General features: G+C 42.6%; 1 protein-coding gene across 2 annotated transcripts in view; it reads right to left on the reverse strand.

The window, feature by feature from the left end:
* The window catches only part of MGAM (maltase-glucoamylase), a 104,149-nt gene that overhangs the window by 29,340 nt on the left and 58,062 nt on the right, over window positions 1-16,747 (reverse strand). For both annotated transcript variants that reach the window (XM_032642646.1, XM_032642647.1), the window contains 12 exons: window positions 16,599-16,683; window positions 15,279-15,335; window positions 14,614-14,738; window positions 11,694-11,782; window positions 10,982-11,031; window positions 10,385-10,552; window positions 7,296-7,448; window positions 6,039-6,236; window positions 3,223-3,377; window positions 1,954-2,122; window positions 1,581-1,677; window positions 604-716 (listed from right to left, as the gene is read on the reverse strand). In XM_032642646.1, the coding sequence (XP_032498537.1) occupies window positions 604-716; window positions 1,581-1,677; window positions 1,954-2,122; window positions 3,223-3,377; window positions 6,039-6,236; window positions 7,296-7,448; window positions 10,385-10,552; window positions 10,982-11,031; window positions 11,694-11,782; window positions 14,614-14,738; window positions 15,279-15,335; window positions 16,599-16,683 (1,459 nt within the window). The remainder of the gene's footprint in view (window positions 1-603; window positions 717-1,580; window positions 1,678-1,953; window positions 2,123-3,222; window positions 3,378-6,038; window positions 6,237-7,295; window positions 7,449-10,384; window positions 10,553-10,981; window positions 11,032-11,693; window positions 11,783-14,613; window positions 14,739-15,278; window positions 15,336-16,598; window positions 16,684-16,747) is intronic.

The following is a 16,747-nucleotide window of genomic DNA, read 5'->3' on the forward strand; positions in this document are numbered from 1 at the left end:
ACTGCCATCACCATCACCATCACCACTATTACCACTCTCACTGCCACCACTCTCACTGCCACCACCATCATCACTGCCATCACCATCACCATCACCACTATTACCACTCTCACTGCCACCACCCTCACTGCCACCACCACCATTACTACCATCGCCATCATCAGCACCACCACAACCCTCACCACCACAGTCACCACCCTCACTGCCACCACTGCCACCACCATCATCACCACCACCACCGCCACCACCATCATCACCACCACCACCATTACCACCATCGCCACTACTACCACTGTCACTGCCACCACCCTCACTGCCACCACCATCATCACCACCACCACCACCACCACCACCACCACCACCACCATCACCACTATTACCACTGTCACTACCAACTACCGCCAGTGGCACCACTACTTTTGATACTTCTGCTAGTCTGCAGTGCTCTGAGAGGCTACGAATATAATGGTTATCAGGATGTATTTATTGTTCCTTATTCTATAGCCTACCTGTCCCCCAGAAAGACCAACAATTCTAGTTATCATCTAAGAACTACAGAATGTGCTGTATAAATACTTGGTAACTAGCTGAATTCCCTCCTACCTCAGTGTACTGCTGAGTGACAAGCTCTGGAGTTGGCCCCAAGAAGACATAGAAGTCCAGAATTCCTCCTGTGGTACGGTATGTCAAGGCAGGCAAGGGCTGGAATGTCACATCTGGAAATGTAGGAAAATACCAATCAATATGGAAACCTTCAAGTGAGAAATTACCCCTGAAATTCATACATTCTCCCTCTTCCTATGCCTCCTTATTGTAGAGTACTGACAGAAGGTATTTTGTACTACACCTACACAGAATTTAAAAAGTTAAGTGAAGGTCTGCAGGGTAATCTGTGCCTGAACTTTCTTCCCTTTCATGCAATTATTACCTTATTATATGTTTTGTCCTTCTGCTCTTTTAAAATTGTTATTATCATTTTTATTTCAGAATAGTTTAAAACTTACAAGAAGTTGCAAAAATAGTACTAAGAGTTCTCTTGGACAATTCACCCAGCTTCCCCCAATGATAACTTCTTACATAACCATTGTACATTGTCAAAACCAGGAAACTGATGTTGATATAATACTATTAACTCAGGTAGAGGCCATATTCAGATTTCACCAGTTTTCACAAGCATGCTTTTTAACCCCACTTCCTGATTTTCCATCCCCTTTCCAATATACCACGCAAATTTTCTTTACACCCTCGTACCCCCAGAGTGAGTGCTCTGACCCCCAGCTTCATCACTAATTCAAATTATATCAGTGGCTCCCACTGGCTGACCTCCAGGATACTTGGGACTTGCTTGGCTTTGCTACCCCTTCTTACGTTGTTTATGCCAAATAAGAGTTAATCCTTATTACTACACGTTACTGAATTGAAATAAACAGAACTGCTAAAGAGAATGAAGAAAAAAAATAAAAAGTACTCTCAACAAGATAATAATTTTGACTTCAGGGGCCACATGATCAAACACATTCTAAAGTTCCCCAAGGATGACTGATTCACAAAAATAAGGGGAGATGCCAGCATCATCTTACCCATGGCGTTGCTGTTCAGCAGCAGGACCCCATGGGCATTGCCATCCTCCTCCAGTGCCATGTAGTAGGGGTGGACACCATAGGAATTCTTCTTGTACTGGGAGAGTCATGGGGAGAAGTGGCAGGAGGTTAGAAGACAAAGGGGGAAAACAGACAGAGATTGAGAAAGAAACTCAACAAATTGATTGATAAGGTGTGTCTAGTCTTCTCTGTGAAATAAACACATAAGAAACAAAGAAAGCCGAGAATTGGCCCACTTGACTAAAAGCAGAATGTGACCATCCAAGTTGAGTGTTGGAAAGATGAAACATGAAGCATACACAGTGTGGGTGGACAGAGGCAAAGACATAGATCCCAAATGCTCTGCCCTTACCCCCGGGGGTTGGTCTCGGGAAAACATTCCCCACGTGTTCCAGTTCAAGTCTCTTCGAAAGGCTGTGTGCTCAGTTTCCCCAAAGCCGTAGAGGTACTGGGAGGGGAGGCGCGTGGAGATGCGGATGAACATGTTGTTGAAGGTGAAGCCAAGGAGCTGAGAGTCCCAACTGCAACACAAAAGGGTACATTTGCAAAAGAAATGGGCTGTTCTAATAGCTTCAAGCAACTGACTTCTCAGGGAAATTGAACTCTTGATTTCCTCCTCCCACCCAGAACCCCCCTGTTGATCTCCCACACAAAACATAAAGTCTATACGATTAAAATAATCAGAGACTCCCTTGCTATACAAGCCCAGGAGCCAGTTCTTTCTTCTATTTTCCTCTATCACTACCTCCTTCTAGTGGTCCTTCCAGAATGCCAAATCCAATCAGTCTCACCATCTCAGCTGCTACCACTTCACAGCAGGCCTAGTTTCCACCCTTGCCCCACTACAGTCCATTTTCTACACAGCATCCAGAATGATTACTTTTTAAGCATCTCACATCATGTCAACCCCCGTTTGCAATTCTTCAGTGATTCTCATTGAAGCATCTTGTGACGTCTTCAAGGCCATTCCTGATCTGAAGCCACCTGGACCCCAGCCTCCTCTCCCCCCACTCACCTCCTTACTTACGATACTACTGCCACCACATTGGACTTTTTTCCCCTTAATAAGGCAAGTTTGCTCCTGTTTCTTGGTCTGTGCACTGACTACTCAATTTGCTTGAAGTGTTCTCACTCCTCCCCCATCTCCATGGGGGAGGCTGCTTCTGCTCATCCAGGCCCTATTTCAAATGTCACCTCCTTGGAGAGACCACCTCTGACCACAGTATCAAAAGCAGTAACCTCCCCATAATTATCAATTACCCTGTTCTTTTTCCTGCATAGCAGTTGTCACTATCTAAACTGCTACATATTTTAACTTAAATCATTTTTGTTATTTCCTTAGTATTTTTTGTCATAAAAAGAAAGACCTCATCTTCTATAACCACGTACTATGGAGAAGGCACCCCATAAACATTTGTTGAATGAATTCCTAGGTACATGCAGCTGCCTCAGGAATTACTCCCAGGGCACTAAAGATTTCTCATAAGAACAGAAGGACATAACTTGTTCATGAATCTGGAAATGGACAGTGTGTTGCTTTGAGCAAGATATCCCCGAGGACAATGGACCTGGCAATGATACAGGTAATCATCAATTCCAAGTCAGACTAAGAGCCATTTACATTACACTGCCTGTACTCTTCCGGTGAATTTCAATCCCAAAAGGATTCTTCTTAATGAGGACATCATAGAGTCGACTCTCAGAGGTGCTGGATGGAACCCTGGGTATGTTGAGAGGGACTGGAACTTCATACCGGTTGTTGTTGGGATCATAAATCTAGGACCAGAGGAAACAGATTTTAGGCAAGTATAGTTGTCTTGAAACCTGTACTCTTAGTAGAAACTTGATGTCTTTGACAAAGAGTCTGAACGCTACATTTGTCTTCTTTAAGCTCATGATACTGGAAATTTAATTAACAAATCAAAGAACAATGTCACATTTACTATTTTGATCTGAGTCTGTCATATCTCATTTTTTTTTTTTTTAAAGAAGATGTTGGGGGTAGGAGTTTATTAATTAATTAATTTTATTTTTGCTGTATTGGGTCTTTGTTTCTGTGTGAGGGCTTTCTCTAGTTGTGGCAAGCAGGGGCCACTCTTCATCGCGGTGCGCGGGCCTCTCACTATCGCGGCCTCTCTTGTTGTGGAGCACAGGCTCCAGACGCGCAGGCTCAGTAGTTGTGGCTCACGGGCCCAGTTGCCCCGCGGCATGTGGGAGCCTCCCAGACCAGGGCTTGCACCCGTGTCCCCTGCATTGGCAGGCAGACTCTCAACCACTGCGCCACTAGGGAAGCCCCTGTCATATCTCATTTTTAAAGCCTGTATTACATAAACACATTCCTTTGATATTGGTTCTACCTTGGGAAATCAGTCTGGAATTTATGAATATATTCTTTATTACTTTGTGTGTGGTGTGTGACTGTATGTGAATACCTGAAAACATTTCTGAACTGAAAAAAAATCCCCCCCAAAAAACATGATGGAATATTACTCAGCCATAAAAAGAAACGAAATTGAGCTATTTGTAATGAGGTGGATGGACCTAGAGTCTGTCATACAGAGTGAAGTAAGTCAGAAAGAGAAAGACAAATACCGTATGCTAACACATACATATGGAATTTAAGAAAAAAAAAATGTCATGAAGAATGTAGGGGTAAGACAGGAATAAAGACACAGACCTACTAGAGAATGGACGTGAGGATATCGGGAGGGGGAAGGGTAAGCTGGGACAAAGCGAGAGAGTGGCATGGACATATATACACTACCAAATGTAAAATAGATAGCTAGTGGGAAGCAGCCGCAGAGCACAGGGAGATCAGCTCGGTGCTTTGTGACCACCTGGAGGGGTGGGATAGGGAGGGTGGGAGGGAGACGCAAGAGGGAAGAGATATGGGAACATATGTATATGTATAACTGACTCACTTTGTTATAAAGCAGAAACTAACACACCATTGTAAAGCAATTACACTCCAATAAAGATGTAAAAAAAAAAACCAAAAAACCAAAAAAAAAAACCCATGAACTCTACTTGATTAAAATAATCATAGATGTCCTTGTTAAAAATGGGGTCTAAATTGATTCACTGAGTACCTACTATATTCTTACCTGATACTGTACTAGACACAAGGATCACTAAACTGAGTAAGACACAGTTATTGCTTTTAAGAAGTCCACATACTAATGGAAAGTGAAAGAGAGGTGCCCACACTACCTGAGTGATACATGTTAACGTAGAGCTATACAGAAGTATTGTGAGGTTATAGGAAAGGAAATGTCTAACAATGTTTCTGGAAGACTGAGACAGTTTCATGAGGGAAAAGGCTGAGTCTTAAAAAGATTTTCAGTCATTAAACAAGCACAGAATGAAAATCAAGTGCTTCCTGGCAGAGATATAAATGCAAAGGCACAGAGAATTAAAAGAGAGAGGCAAAAATTTTGGAGAGGCTGCTATATAATCAGGAGGTAGAAAAGGAAAGAATTAAACCTGGAAACTTGATCAAGTTCCTTTATTTCAAACCCATTAGGCGCTTACCACTTGCCAGTGTTACAGTGAGGATAGAAAGATGAAAGAGTATCATCCCTACATTAGAAGATGTGAAAGAGCTCACTGTCCAGGTTGATATCAGATTGTCAAGAACATTTCAAGCAATGCCACACTGGCCTGAGTCTTTCGTTTATTCTCTCAATAAACTTTTGAGAACTTACTATCTCCTAAGCTTTGTGTTACATTTCAGGAGCACAGAGATGAAGGGACAAATTCCTGTCCTTGAGAAACTTACAATTCAATAATGAAAAAGATATCAAAAGCAGCCCATCGCTTGTCCTGAGATGTAATTAAATCATGGGAGAGAAAGAGATCAGTACACTCTTGTAGGTATTTCATATATCCCAAATTCAGTGTTCAGCACTGAACTCATCACTTTATTTTGCCTAAGCTCAAACCTTTTCAGTTTTCCCATTCCAGTTAATGTCACCACCATCCATATAAAGACGTAAGCTAGAAACATGGTAATCGTCTTGATGCTTCTCTCTCCCTCACAGACTACATGTAATTAATCACCAGATCCCATAATGCTACTTCTCACTCTCTCAAAGATGTCCACTTCTCCATCTCCTTTCTGTACCTGGTTTAAGCTCAGTCCCTCATCTGGATTTCCTAACTGGTAACCTCCTAACTTGTCTCTCCTTTTTCACTCCTGACCTCCCAACCACTTTCCTTACAGTAGACACAGAAATCGTTTCAAAGTGCAATTTGGAACAGGTGTCACTGGTCCATCAACGGTCTCCGATTACACTTAGGATAATGATCTAGTATATTGTAGCATGGCTAACTTAGAAGAGCAGACTGATTTCAGAGTTCTGTAACCTTGACTAGCAAAGAATAATGGAAATGAAAAGTGCCAAGTAGGTACTTGACACATATACTGCAAACACATACCTTAAACTGTAGCATGTTATCCTTATGGTAGGTCACATTCAGACGGAGGGAGTTCACGGGTACGGAGGGCAAAGAGGAGGCATACGAAGACTTTAAGGAGAGGACAGCTGTGGCCCCATGTAAGTCATACTGAACATCACTGACAGAGTATAGATCATTGACAAAATAGCACAAAGGGACTCCAGGAGAACCGGATACCTGAAAAGTAAAGCCAAATCCAGCTCAGCATGAGTTCTAAGATTATCAGATATAAAGGGGCTAGAAAAGGCAATTTGCAGGGAGATAAAGATAAACCCAGTCATTTTCTTATATACTCTTTGGTAGTGACATCAGTTTTCATTCCTGGTCTCCATGTAAAATATCTGCAAAAAAAAGTCCCACTCCCATCCTTACCTATTCTTCATATCCAGATAAAAACTCAGGTTACTTTGGAAGTCTGTCCTTTCTATGGATTTTAAGTAGTGATATATAGGCACTGGTGCTATGCTTGTGAAATTGTAGATTAAGTGTAGAGGATTTTACAAAATTACAACGAGGTACTACCTCACAATGTTAGGAATGGCCATCATTAAAAAGTCTACAAATAACAAATGCTGGAGAGGGTATGAAGAAAAGGGAACCCTCCTACACTGTTGGTGGGAATGTAAATTGGTGTGGCCACTGTGGAAAACAGTATAGAGGTTTCTCAAAAAACTAAAAATAGAGTTGATATATGATCCAGCAATCCCACTCCTGGGCATATACCCAGACAAAACTACAATTCAAAAAGATACATGCACCCCTATGTTCATAGCTGCACTATTCACAATAGCCAGGACACAGAAACAGCCTAAATGTCCATCAACAGAAGAATGGATAAAGAAGATGTGGTACATATATACAATGGAATACTACGCAGCCATAAAAAAGAATGAAATAATGCCATTTGCAGGAGCATGGATGGACCCAGGGATTATCGTACTGAGTGAAGTAAGTCAGACAGAGAAAGACAAATACCACATGGTATCACTTATATGTGGAATCTAAACCATGACACAAACGAAGCTATCTACAAAACAGACTCACAGACATAAAGAACAGACTTGAGGTTGCCAAGGGGGAGGGGGGTGGGGGAGGGATGGATTGTGAGTTTGGGGCTAGCAGATGCAAGCTGTTATATAGAAGATGGATAAACAACAAGGTCCTACTCTATAGCACAGGGAACTATATTCAATATCCTGGGATCTTGATGTACATTAACACCGTCACTATGGTTACCTCCCAGACACAGCCGCGGGCAGTACAGTTTTCTGCAGAAGCACCATTCTCGTCAGGATAACAGTCTATTTTTTCTGCATCCCTTATCTTCACATCCCACTCCACCGTATATATTCCTCCCAGGACAAGATCAATTTCTGTGATAAGGGCCACCTGTAAGAATGGGAAAGTATCAAGCAAATGTACCCTCAGGACAAAGACCTTGTAAGGTCTGAAACTTCTTTTAGGAAAGAAAATAGAAATCAGACCAGACTTTCAACAATCTAAGCAACATAGCACCGGAGCTTACACAAAGCGAGAGAGGGCAGAGATCTAACCAGTAACCACAGGGGAAATGGCACAGTTCTATCAGAATTTGTACATAACATTTTGAAAAGAATCAGGTCTACTACAACCTTCTGTAATCACCCCTTTCTTTCCTCCCCTGACTCCTCTTCTGTCCCCTATTTTGTCAGGAAGGCTCTCTCCTGCAGCCCCCTTGTAGCACAGCATACACAAGCACGTGGTGTCACCCCATACTGAGCTCATCATTTTGTCCTCCATTCCCCAAACAGCATTCCCCATTGGTCTGGAGTAGGGGCAAGAACACAGAAATAAGAATCATGTGTGGCCTGGGTTCTCCCCTCCATTCCGCTGTGGAAACTTAGACAAACTATTTCAATTCCTCGGGTCTCAGTTTCACCAACTGCAAAATTGGTGAGTTGGCAAAATCATTACATTTCCTTCATTTCTAACATCCCAACCTCTTAATTTCCCCAAGCTCAGAGCCTCAAGACTTGAAATTTTCTTTGAGTCCCATCCCCTAATTCAAACATTTAATATTTTTCTATGTGTTTTTCTTATGGTCATCTCCTCTTTAATTAGTAATTTCCATAGTGAAAGTTCTCATTTGTCTAGAGGCATAAAATCTCATGCTAAGGATTATCATCTTTCTTCCAGCCTCTCCCCAGTCTACATTCATCTTGCTCTTCCCTGTACCTCAAACCCGACCCCAGAACAATGCTCTCACAATGGCACATATGGACTCAAGGATCAATATGAGACCCTTTGAGAATCAGATCAGATCCTTCTTATTTTGGCACCTAAAACCCTCCAAAATCTGACCACAAGTTAATCTGTCCAAACTGATCCCCTTCCAAAAGTGGATCCTACCCATTCTAGTTATTCGGTACTCACAGACTAACAGAAGGCTATTCTTAGTCCCGAGACTGGCTTATTCTGATACTTCCACCTTGACTGCTTTATCTAAGCAAATGCCCTTTCTAGGAAAATGGTGCTTATCTGGGGAACTTACTGCTAGCTGCCTGCCCTCTGTAAAACTCCCTTCTTACTATTTCAGTTTAGAGCACTAAAGTTCTCGATTAAGAACTAATTTTTTGAAGCCATGTAACACAGCTGTGGCCATTAATAGGTAAGTGCAAGTCCATTGGCCAAGTATTTCTTTCTTGATTTAAGGGCCTGCCCCTCCCTTCCCTTCACCTTCACCTTTCCCTTTTCCTTCCAGCTTCTTCTTCTTTGTTTATTTTTATTTGTTCTCTAACAAGGCTAGAGTGACTGGAATTAAGCCACCATTTCTAATCACAAGAGAAGAAAAGACCTCAACCCTGACAACCGTGAGCCACTGAACCAATGCCAGCAACTGACTACTTCCTAAACTTCCAGTCCCATAAGGGAAAAAATCCCAATTTGTTTAAAATACCAATTTGCTGAGTCTCCTGTCACTTGTAGCTGAACAAATCTCTACCAGATGTACCACCTTTCAAGGTCCAGCTCTAGCCCTGATGTCTCCAAAGGTTTGCTCAATTACTCCGTTAAGCTTTGAACATGAAATTGGGCAGAATATACACTAACATTTCCTAGAGGGTTGGGTTGCCTGTCCCCTTCCCAATAGTTTCATGTGTTTCTCCACCACCTAAATTCAAACAATAAAAGAGTTCCTTTGGTTATATATTTATTAATATATTTATCAAACATTTAATTAGTTTACTTTTATATGTGCATCTTTCAAATGGCTTGCACTTTTCTGTACACACAACTAGCCATACAATACTTTATTTCTAACTTTATAATGTATGCACCCTCAATGTATGTTGTCAAGACAAAATGTCAAATGCAACCAATATATCGTTATAGTAGAAGATTAAATTTACTTATTTTCTCCAAATTTGGACGGTCCCTCACAAACCACGTTGACCCAGCAGCTCCCAATCCCAGATCATTTGGAGCACCTGTAGCAGGGGGTGTTGGGGGAAAGGATTCCTCATAACACTAAGATTTCAGAGGAGCTGGTTACAGCCTATCCAGGAACTTCAGGCCTCATTAAAAGTGAGGAAAATTATTTTATTATTATCACCTAACCAAGTGAGTAGCCATTAGCTAAGCTTATCCAATTCTTTGACTTAAAATATTTCCTAAAAATGTATGTGTTGGAGTGAGAATCTATATAGCTCAATACAGTAAAAGAAAAAAAAAAAAGCACCTCGAAATTTTAATGAATGGGAATCCCACCTCCCACCTCAACCCTTCTAGCATCAATCAATCAGCAGCTTTCAGACCCGGTTTTCCTCCAATCCTGTTCCTGACACTCCTGACTTCGCTCTTCTTCTGTTCGAGTCAGAGAGGACAGAAGACTGAGGGACAGATAAGGGAATAAAGATGAAAGGACCAGCTTACCTCCTCCCATGTCTCAGCAGCTCCTTTGTTAATCCCAGCTCTGGCCCACTCTTTATTTTTTTCTGTCCTAACCCTCTGACTCCCCACCCCAGTCTTCAGAGTGTGCTCTGGTCCTTCAGAAACCCATGCAGGGCTTCCCTGGTGGCGCAGTGGTTGAGAGACCTCCTGCTAATGCAGGGGACACGGGTTCGTGCCCCGGTCTGGGAAGATCCCACATGCCGCGGAGTGGCTAGGCCCGTGAGCCACGGCCGCTGAGCCTGCGCTCCGCAACGGGAGAGGCCGCAACAGTGAGAGGCCCACGTACCGCAAAAAAAAAAAAAAAAAAAAAAAAAGAAACCCATGCAACCTTGGCAAGAAGGAACATCATAAGCGATGAAGAATTCTTTACAAACTATCTCAGCAAAATGGGGTTTTACCTGGAGGTTAGAATCATAAGTGACATTAGGAGAAACTTGAATTTCGATACCGTTGTGTTTCACTATAACATTGGTAGGTTCCTGGGTCCCAAGGACTTTAATCTCTTTAAATGCTAAATTATTGGGGTCTGTGTAGGTTGATTGCAAAATCTTCACATCCAAGCGGTTCTGCAAAACAGTTAAGTACAAGGATCTGCCTTAAATACACAGATTCTCAAATCACTCCAATACTTCATCCTAGACCGGATATTCAAAACCGCTCCAAATGGCCCTTAGCTGTCTCCACTAATGTGTGCTCAAGTACAAACTTATTTTTCCCCTGCGGGGGGCGGAAAAAGGAGAGAGAGAGAAACACACATACAGAGAGAGAAATTTTTTAAAACTTCATTTAAAAAGACTGCTTTGATTTATCCATATCATTGCCTCCTTTTACTAACATTAATGATTCAATTATTAGGTGTTAAGTCATAAACTGAAATGTGGTCACCTATTGTCATAAATGAAGCTACAAATAAAATTACACACATACACAAACACATATGAGCTAACGGTCAGACAAAAGCCCACACTTAAGATTCATAAAAATATACTACTCACTTGGGTGACGGAGAATTCACATAAGAGGTAGACTTTATTGGCCACAGTATCTGAAAGTGAGATTAAAACAAGTCAGACTCTGGCCTGCCCACTACAGAAGGACAGATTTCATCCTGGCACTCCTTGAAGCTACATGTTGAGAATGACAAGATTAGAGAGAGAGTGTCCAAGGCCAAGACACTGTTTTCACTTTTCCTTCCTACCTTAACCTTGAAAAGGTTCCCTTCCAAGTGCTTCCAAGGCATATGCCTCAAGCGAAGCTATTTCCTAAGCTTGAGCCACAAGAATCTTTAATGTATTGGAGACAGATTAAGAAGCATGGCTAGATTCGGGTGCACTAGAAAGGTGTCTTCTCACTGCCTGACTAGCACAGGTAGGTTTTACACATCATCCACGTTTGTTCACAAGTATTTGGAGGGAAGATGTGTGCACTGAATGGCAGAAACAGTCTAGAAAACATTTCTTTCAGGTGCCCTTTGATAATAAAATGAGAGCCTCTATATGCAGCTGGCCAGTGGGAGAATTCTAAGAGGTAGAGATGTGTTTTCCTTTCACCTGTGGTCCAACTACCCCTATTCCTGAACAGCACAACCGAAATAAAAATTCTCCTCTCAAGTGATTGATGTTACTGGGCCTGGTGAGGTTTCTCCCACCGATGACCAGCAGGAGTAACTCGAAGATGCAGGTTTGGAAACGGCAACATTGTGCTCACCTTTCGTTTCCCCATCATCCCAGAAAAGTTCGCCTTTTGCTTCTTTGTTGTCATCCAGGGCAATGATAAGACCAAGAGGGTTCCTTCGACTGTGAGAAACAAGATTTATGTGAGAGGCAAAGACTTGGGACTCAAAGAATTTTGCTAAATGAGCTGTGAAGGAGTCTATCAGATTTCAAATGGGACAAGTCACTAGCAGCAGATGGCTCTGCTTTTCTTCAGGCACAAAGGCAAAAGCAACAGGGGCATCACTTTCTAGAATGGGTAATGTCACAGGCGAGAGCACCACTCCAAACATTAGCAATAAACATCTATGAAGGAGGCAAGAATTTAATCACCAGGATCACTGCAATAGCTACAATAAAACCTGCTGATGCTATTATTATTTTGAATACAGACTATTAGAAGAGAAAGAAATCCGAGACAATAATTGGTTCAGCCTAATCATTTTACAGCTGATACATGCAGGAGAAGTATTGACTGCAGTCAGGGGGATATATTTGTTCCCTGCCTAAGCACCATGTTGACTCAGAAAGCAAGAAAATACAATAAGGTCCATCTATATAATGGCAATTTTCCTAATCTGATTATTTATTATCAGTTCATTTCGAGAGAGAAAAAGAGAACATTCTAATTATCTGCTTTATAACTCAGAATATAAAACACAAAACACTACTCAAAAGATGCTGAAATAGATGCACATAGAGAAAGAGGGAGAAAGAAGGAGCAACTGCATTTAAATCTCTCCTTATTCCACCCCTCCTCTAGACCACCTCCCGATTTCCTACTCCTGTTGCATCCCTTACACTCCCTATTATATTCTTTCATAGGTCAGCCTTCCACTGTGCCCTGTGCAAGCCAGGTTCCAGGGTCAACAAAATCACCTGCTTTCACTTAACACGCATGTACTGAGTAGCTTTCATTGCTAGGAAGTCTAAGAGATACAAAAACAAATAGACCAGAACGACACTGATGACCTTAAATATGGTAAGAAAGATTAAACATATTCACCAAGTAGTCCAAACAGAAAGTAAAGAGTGGCACAAAAGTTAAAATCCTTACAGGAGTCCACAGTGACACTTGGAGCAGTAGGTGGCCTAGATATTCTTGAGGACACTGCATACTCTTAAGGGCTCACCCACTACAATACTACTTGGCCCTAGATAAATTAAACACATGGTCCCTGAAGGGTGCTAACGTGAAACCCAAGTTGACAGCAGTCCTGGCTTGCAACCAAAGAGCAGGCTAATCCTCTCTGGGGGAATGAGACCTATTTGGATCCTTGAGATCACCACATTTGAAAAACCAAAAAATTACTAAATACACGAGGTAACAAGCCAACATGAAAGAAAGTTGGCAAAAACAACTAACAATAGATTTAGATTCCACTAAGGATTTTAGATAATAGAATTTTCAGTTACAAAGTATAGAATAACTATGACTGAAATACTTAACAATATTAAGGGGAAAAATGTATTAAAAAATGGCCAGAGAGGGCTTCCCTGGTGGCGCAGTGGTTGAGGGTCCGCCTGCCGATGCAGGGGATGCGGGTGCGTGCCCCGGTCCGGGAAGATCCCACATGCTGCAGAGCAGCTGGGCCCGTGAGCCATGGCCGCTGAGCCTGTGCTCCACAAAGGGAGAGGCCACAACAGTGCGAGGCCCGCGTACCGCAAAAAAAAAAATGACCAGAGAGTTGGAAGTGGCAGCACACCCTCTGCTGGAATTGTTGGGGAAGATTTCTCGCAGATGAAATCAGAGTGTAATTTGGAAGATGATTAAGAATGTATCAGGCAAAGAATGCTGAAAAGGGTAAGAAGTGCTGAAGCCCAGATGCAGGGAAATAGATGAGTATGTTTGGAGAATAACAAGATTTTTGGCATTGCTGTTCTATAGGTGTGTGGTAAGGTGTGTCAGGAGACACAGGTTAACTTGAAACCAGATTATGATTGGCCTTGAACAACCTACTAATGATAGAATTTAGACTTTAACCTGGGAAGCAACAAATTGAGATCTTCACTTTGGAAAGACAATTTTGGTATCAGTGTGCAGAAGAGCATGAAGCTGAATAGTTAGAGAAAAGGAACCCAGGTGGTATTTGGATATATAAGTATTTTCCATCAGTATCACAAAAGTTTAAACTTGAAAAATTATGGCAGTAAGGAAGGTTCAAAAGAAAAAGACTTCTAACCTCCAAAAAACTACATCTATTAAAAGCAAATTAGCTAATACATTTAGAGACACAAATGTGAATGTGTGCCTCTTTAGTACCGATGGAGTCTATAATTTGAACATCAAAGAATCATCAAGGAGAATGAGTGACATGAAGGAGATCTGAAGTGCACAGGAAGTAATTTTTGAACCCCGTTTTGCATCACAAGAAAGAAATGGCTCAGTGGGAAGAAAGAAACAGGAAATTGAGATTATAGGGGAGTGGAAAGTGGACCCCACTCCCTAGAAATGAGAATGAGGAGTCGAGTGCATAGCACGGTAGAATGATGGTCTGATAAAGGCAGGTGGAGTGATCAACAGACCCCGTTTGCCCGGAATTGAGATGTTTCCCAAAACATGAGACTTTCAGGGCTAAAACTGACGTATTCCTAGGAAAACTAGGAAGGTTCACCACCCTTGGGGCGGGGGGGGGGGGGGGGTTAAGTCGGGGGGTTAAGGAAGGACAGGATTAAGGTCTTTCAAAATCCATTTGGATGCAGCTCTAAGTCACAGCTTCCCCAGAAGAGGCCCAAAGAAATCCAGGGAACAGAGTTTGATGACCACACACACACACGCACACACACACGCACACGCCCTTCCTCCCCACATTCCACGTAATGCTTCAGCATCTTCTACATGGGCAACAGATGGGAACAGAAACAACTAGGTGTGTCAGCCTCCCCCTTAAAGGAAACTCCCAGCCATGCTATACCTGGCCACAGTGGTTGTGGCTGGCTGCTGTGTGGGGAAGATGTAGCCTCCTCGAAGGTGAAGTCCAATTTTGTCTCCAGGAAGTTCCATCTCCACTTTTTGCTTCCTCCATTTAACTCGGCCCCCCTGACGCACGCAGACAAATCAAACACAGTGGCATGAGCTCATCACCGCTACCTCTTAACCACACGCGGAGTTATCTCCAGCTCTTTCCTTCTCCCACCTAGTTGAATTGCTATCTATCTAGTCAGGCACCAAGCAAGAAAAGGAAAAGAACTTAAGAACAATGGGTTTTGTGATCAGCTGGGCGCTTGGGGAACATATATCACGCTGAGGCTATTTGACATACATTATACAAACGGATAGTTTTCTGAACAAGAATCTCACTTATAACCAGGCTCAAATTGTCCATCGGCCCCAATATTTGCCCATGAGACATTCTACTTCCATCTTTATCTTGCTGCTGAATAAAGTGTATGAAAGTATCTTTTTCAGATTTCATCATGACTGATGTCGAGTGACTTCGTCTCACTTTATTGACTCTGCTATGAAATCACTGCAAACACGACAGAAACATTCCTCAGTGCATGGATAGATGTTTCTGTCTACCCAGACGTATCTTGTCTATGCAGCTTGAAGAGTTTAAGAAAAGTCAAAGCTACTTACAGTCTCATAGTCATACCAGACGGCATCAGGCACATATGCTGTCACTTTCTCTGCACCCTGAAATTAAAACAAACTACTGTCCTTTATGGCCCAGACTCTGAAGGGGATAAAACTTCTTAATCACATACTGAGAATGCATAAATGGCCTTTCTTTTCTCTACCAACTTGTGCTTTTCTTCTAACAGAGGCAATAACCTTGCCACTCAAAGAAAAATCCCAGATGGAACCATATTAGGAATAATAATCATAGTATTGAAATAGGTGTTGTGGTAAAAATTCCAGCTTTAGAGGCACAGAAGCAGATGTGATGACAGCGAGGCAGGGAGACAGAACAAGGAATGCGGGCAGCCTCTAGAAGGTGGAAGAGGCACGGAAATGGATTTCTCCCTTAGTGCCTCTAGAAGCAACCGGCCCCATCAACATGGTGATTTTAGCCCAGTGAGCCCCATGTTGGGCTTCCGACCTCCAGAAATGTAAGATAATAGATTTTTGTTGTTATGAGCCACTGCATTTGTGGTAGTTTGTTACAGCAGCGACAGGAAACTAATACAGCCTCTCTAGACACAAACCAGACCAGTTAGCAGAGTCAACTGCAGCCAGGTGGAAAACAGGAAGAAGGACACGATGGTGCATAGAAGTGATGAAACAAGAACCAGGAAAATCTGGGACTCCCTTCACTGGTTGAGAGGCAAGTTCTGCTTGGAGGAAAGGACGTGAAGTGCCGTGAGCCATCAGTGCTGTGAAGCTGGGCTTGAGAGGGCAGGGCTGGAGGGTGGGATTTTGAATAATTAAAAAAAAATTCCAGCTTTACACTGCGTACCTCATTTAATCTTCCCAATACTCTCCAGTGATACATACTATTATTATCTCATCTTACAGCTGAGGAAGCAGCACATAATTTCCCCCAGATGGAACTGGTACCAAGTGGCAGAGACAACAAACACACCCAGATCACCCTGACCTTAGAGTGAGTGCTGGGTCACTGCTCCCTCCTGCCTCTGCATCCTGGAACAAGTCATGATCTGCTATGAGAATCTGACAACACATAGGACAATTCTTAAACCCAGAGTCACCCGTAGATGCTTCTATACTGATTGGAAACTTGGTCAAGGACAAAAGACTTCTAGCGACAAAAATGTGTACCCATCAAATACCCATCTTCCCCAAACTCCAACACACCGTCTTCAAGGCTGCCCCAGCCACAGATGTTGGAAATGGGTTTGGAATAGAAAGAGGACAAAGGGTTCCAAGAAGAGAGGAGTCTGGAGTTACCAGGAGCAAGACCAGGGACTACCAGTGTGTCTCGGCGGGAACACTTGCCTCAGCCAGAACCGGAGTGATGAGGAGGCCGGGCCCCCATAAAAACTGTTGCTGCACATCCCAAGTGTTGCTGTCCTCGTAGAACCTAGAGACCAGAGAAATGTTCAATGACATTTGGGCCGGTGCTTTCTGGCAGCTCTCCCCCAAGC

The sequence above is a fragment of the Phocoena sinus genome, chromosome 9, assembly GCF_008692025.1.
Source record: "Phocoena sinus isolate mPhoSin1 chromosome 9, mPhoSin1.pri, whole genome shotgun sequence".
Taxonomy (NCBI): Eukaryota; Metazoa; Chordata; class Mammalia; order Artiodactyla; family Phocoenidae; genus Phocoena; species Phocoena sinus.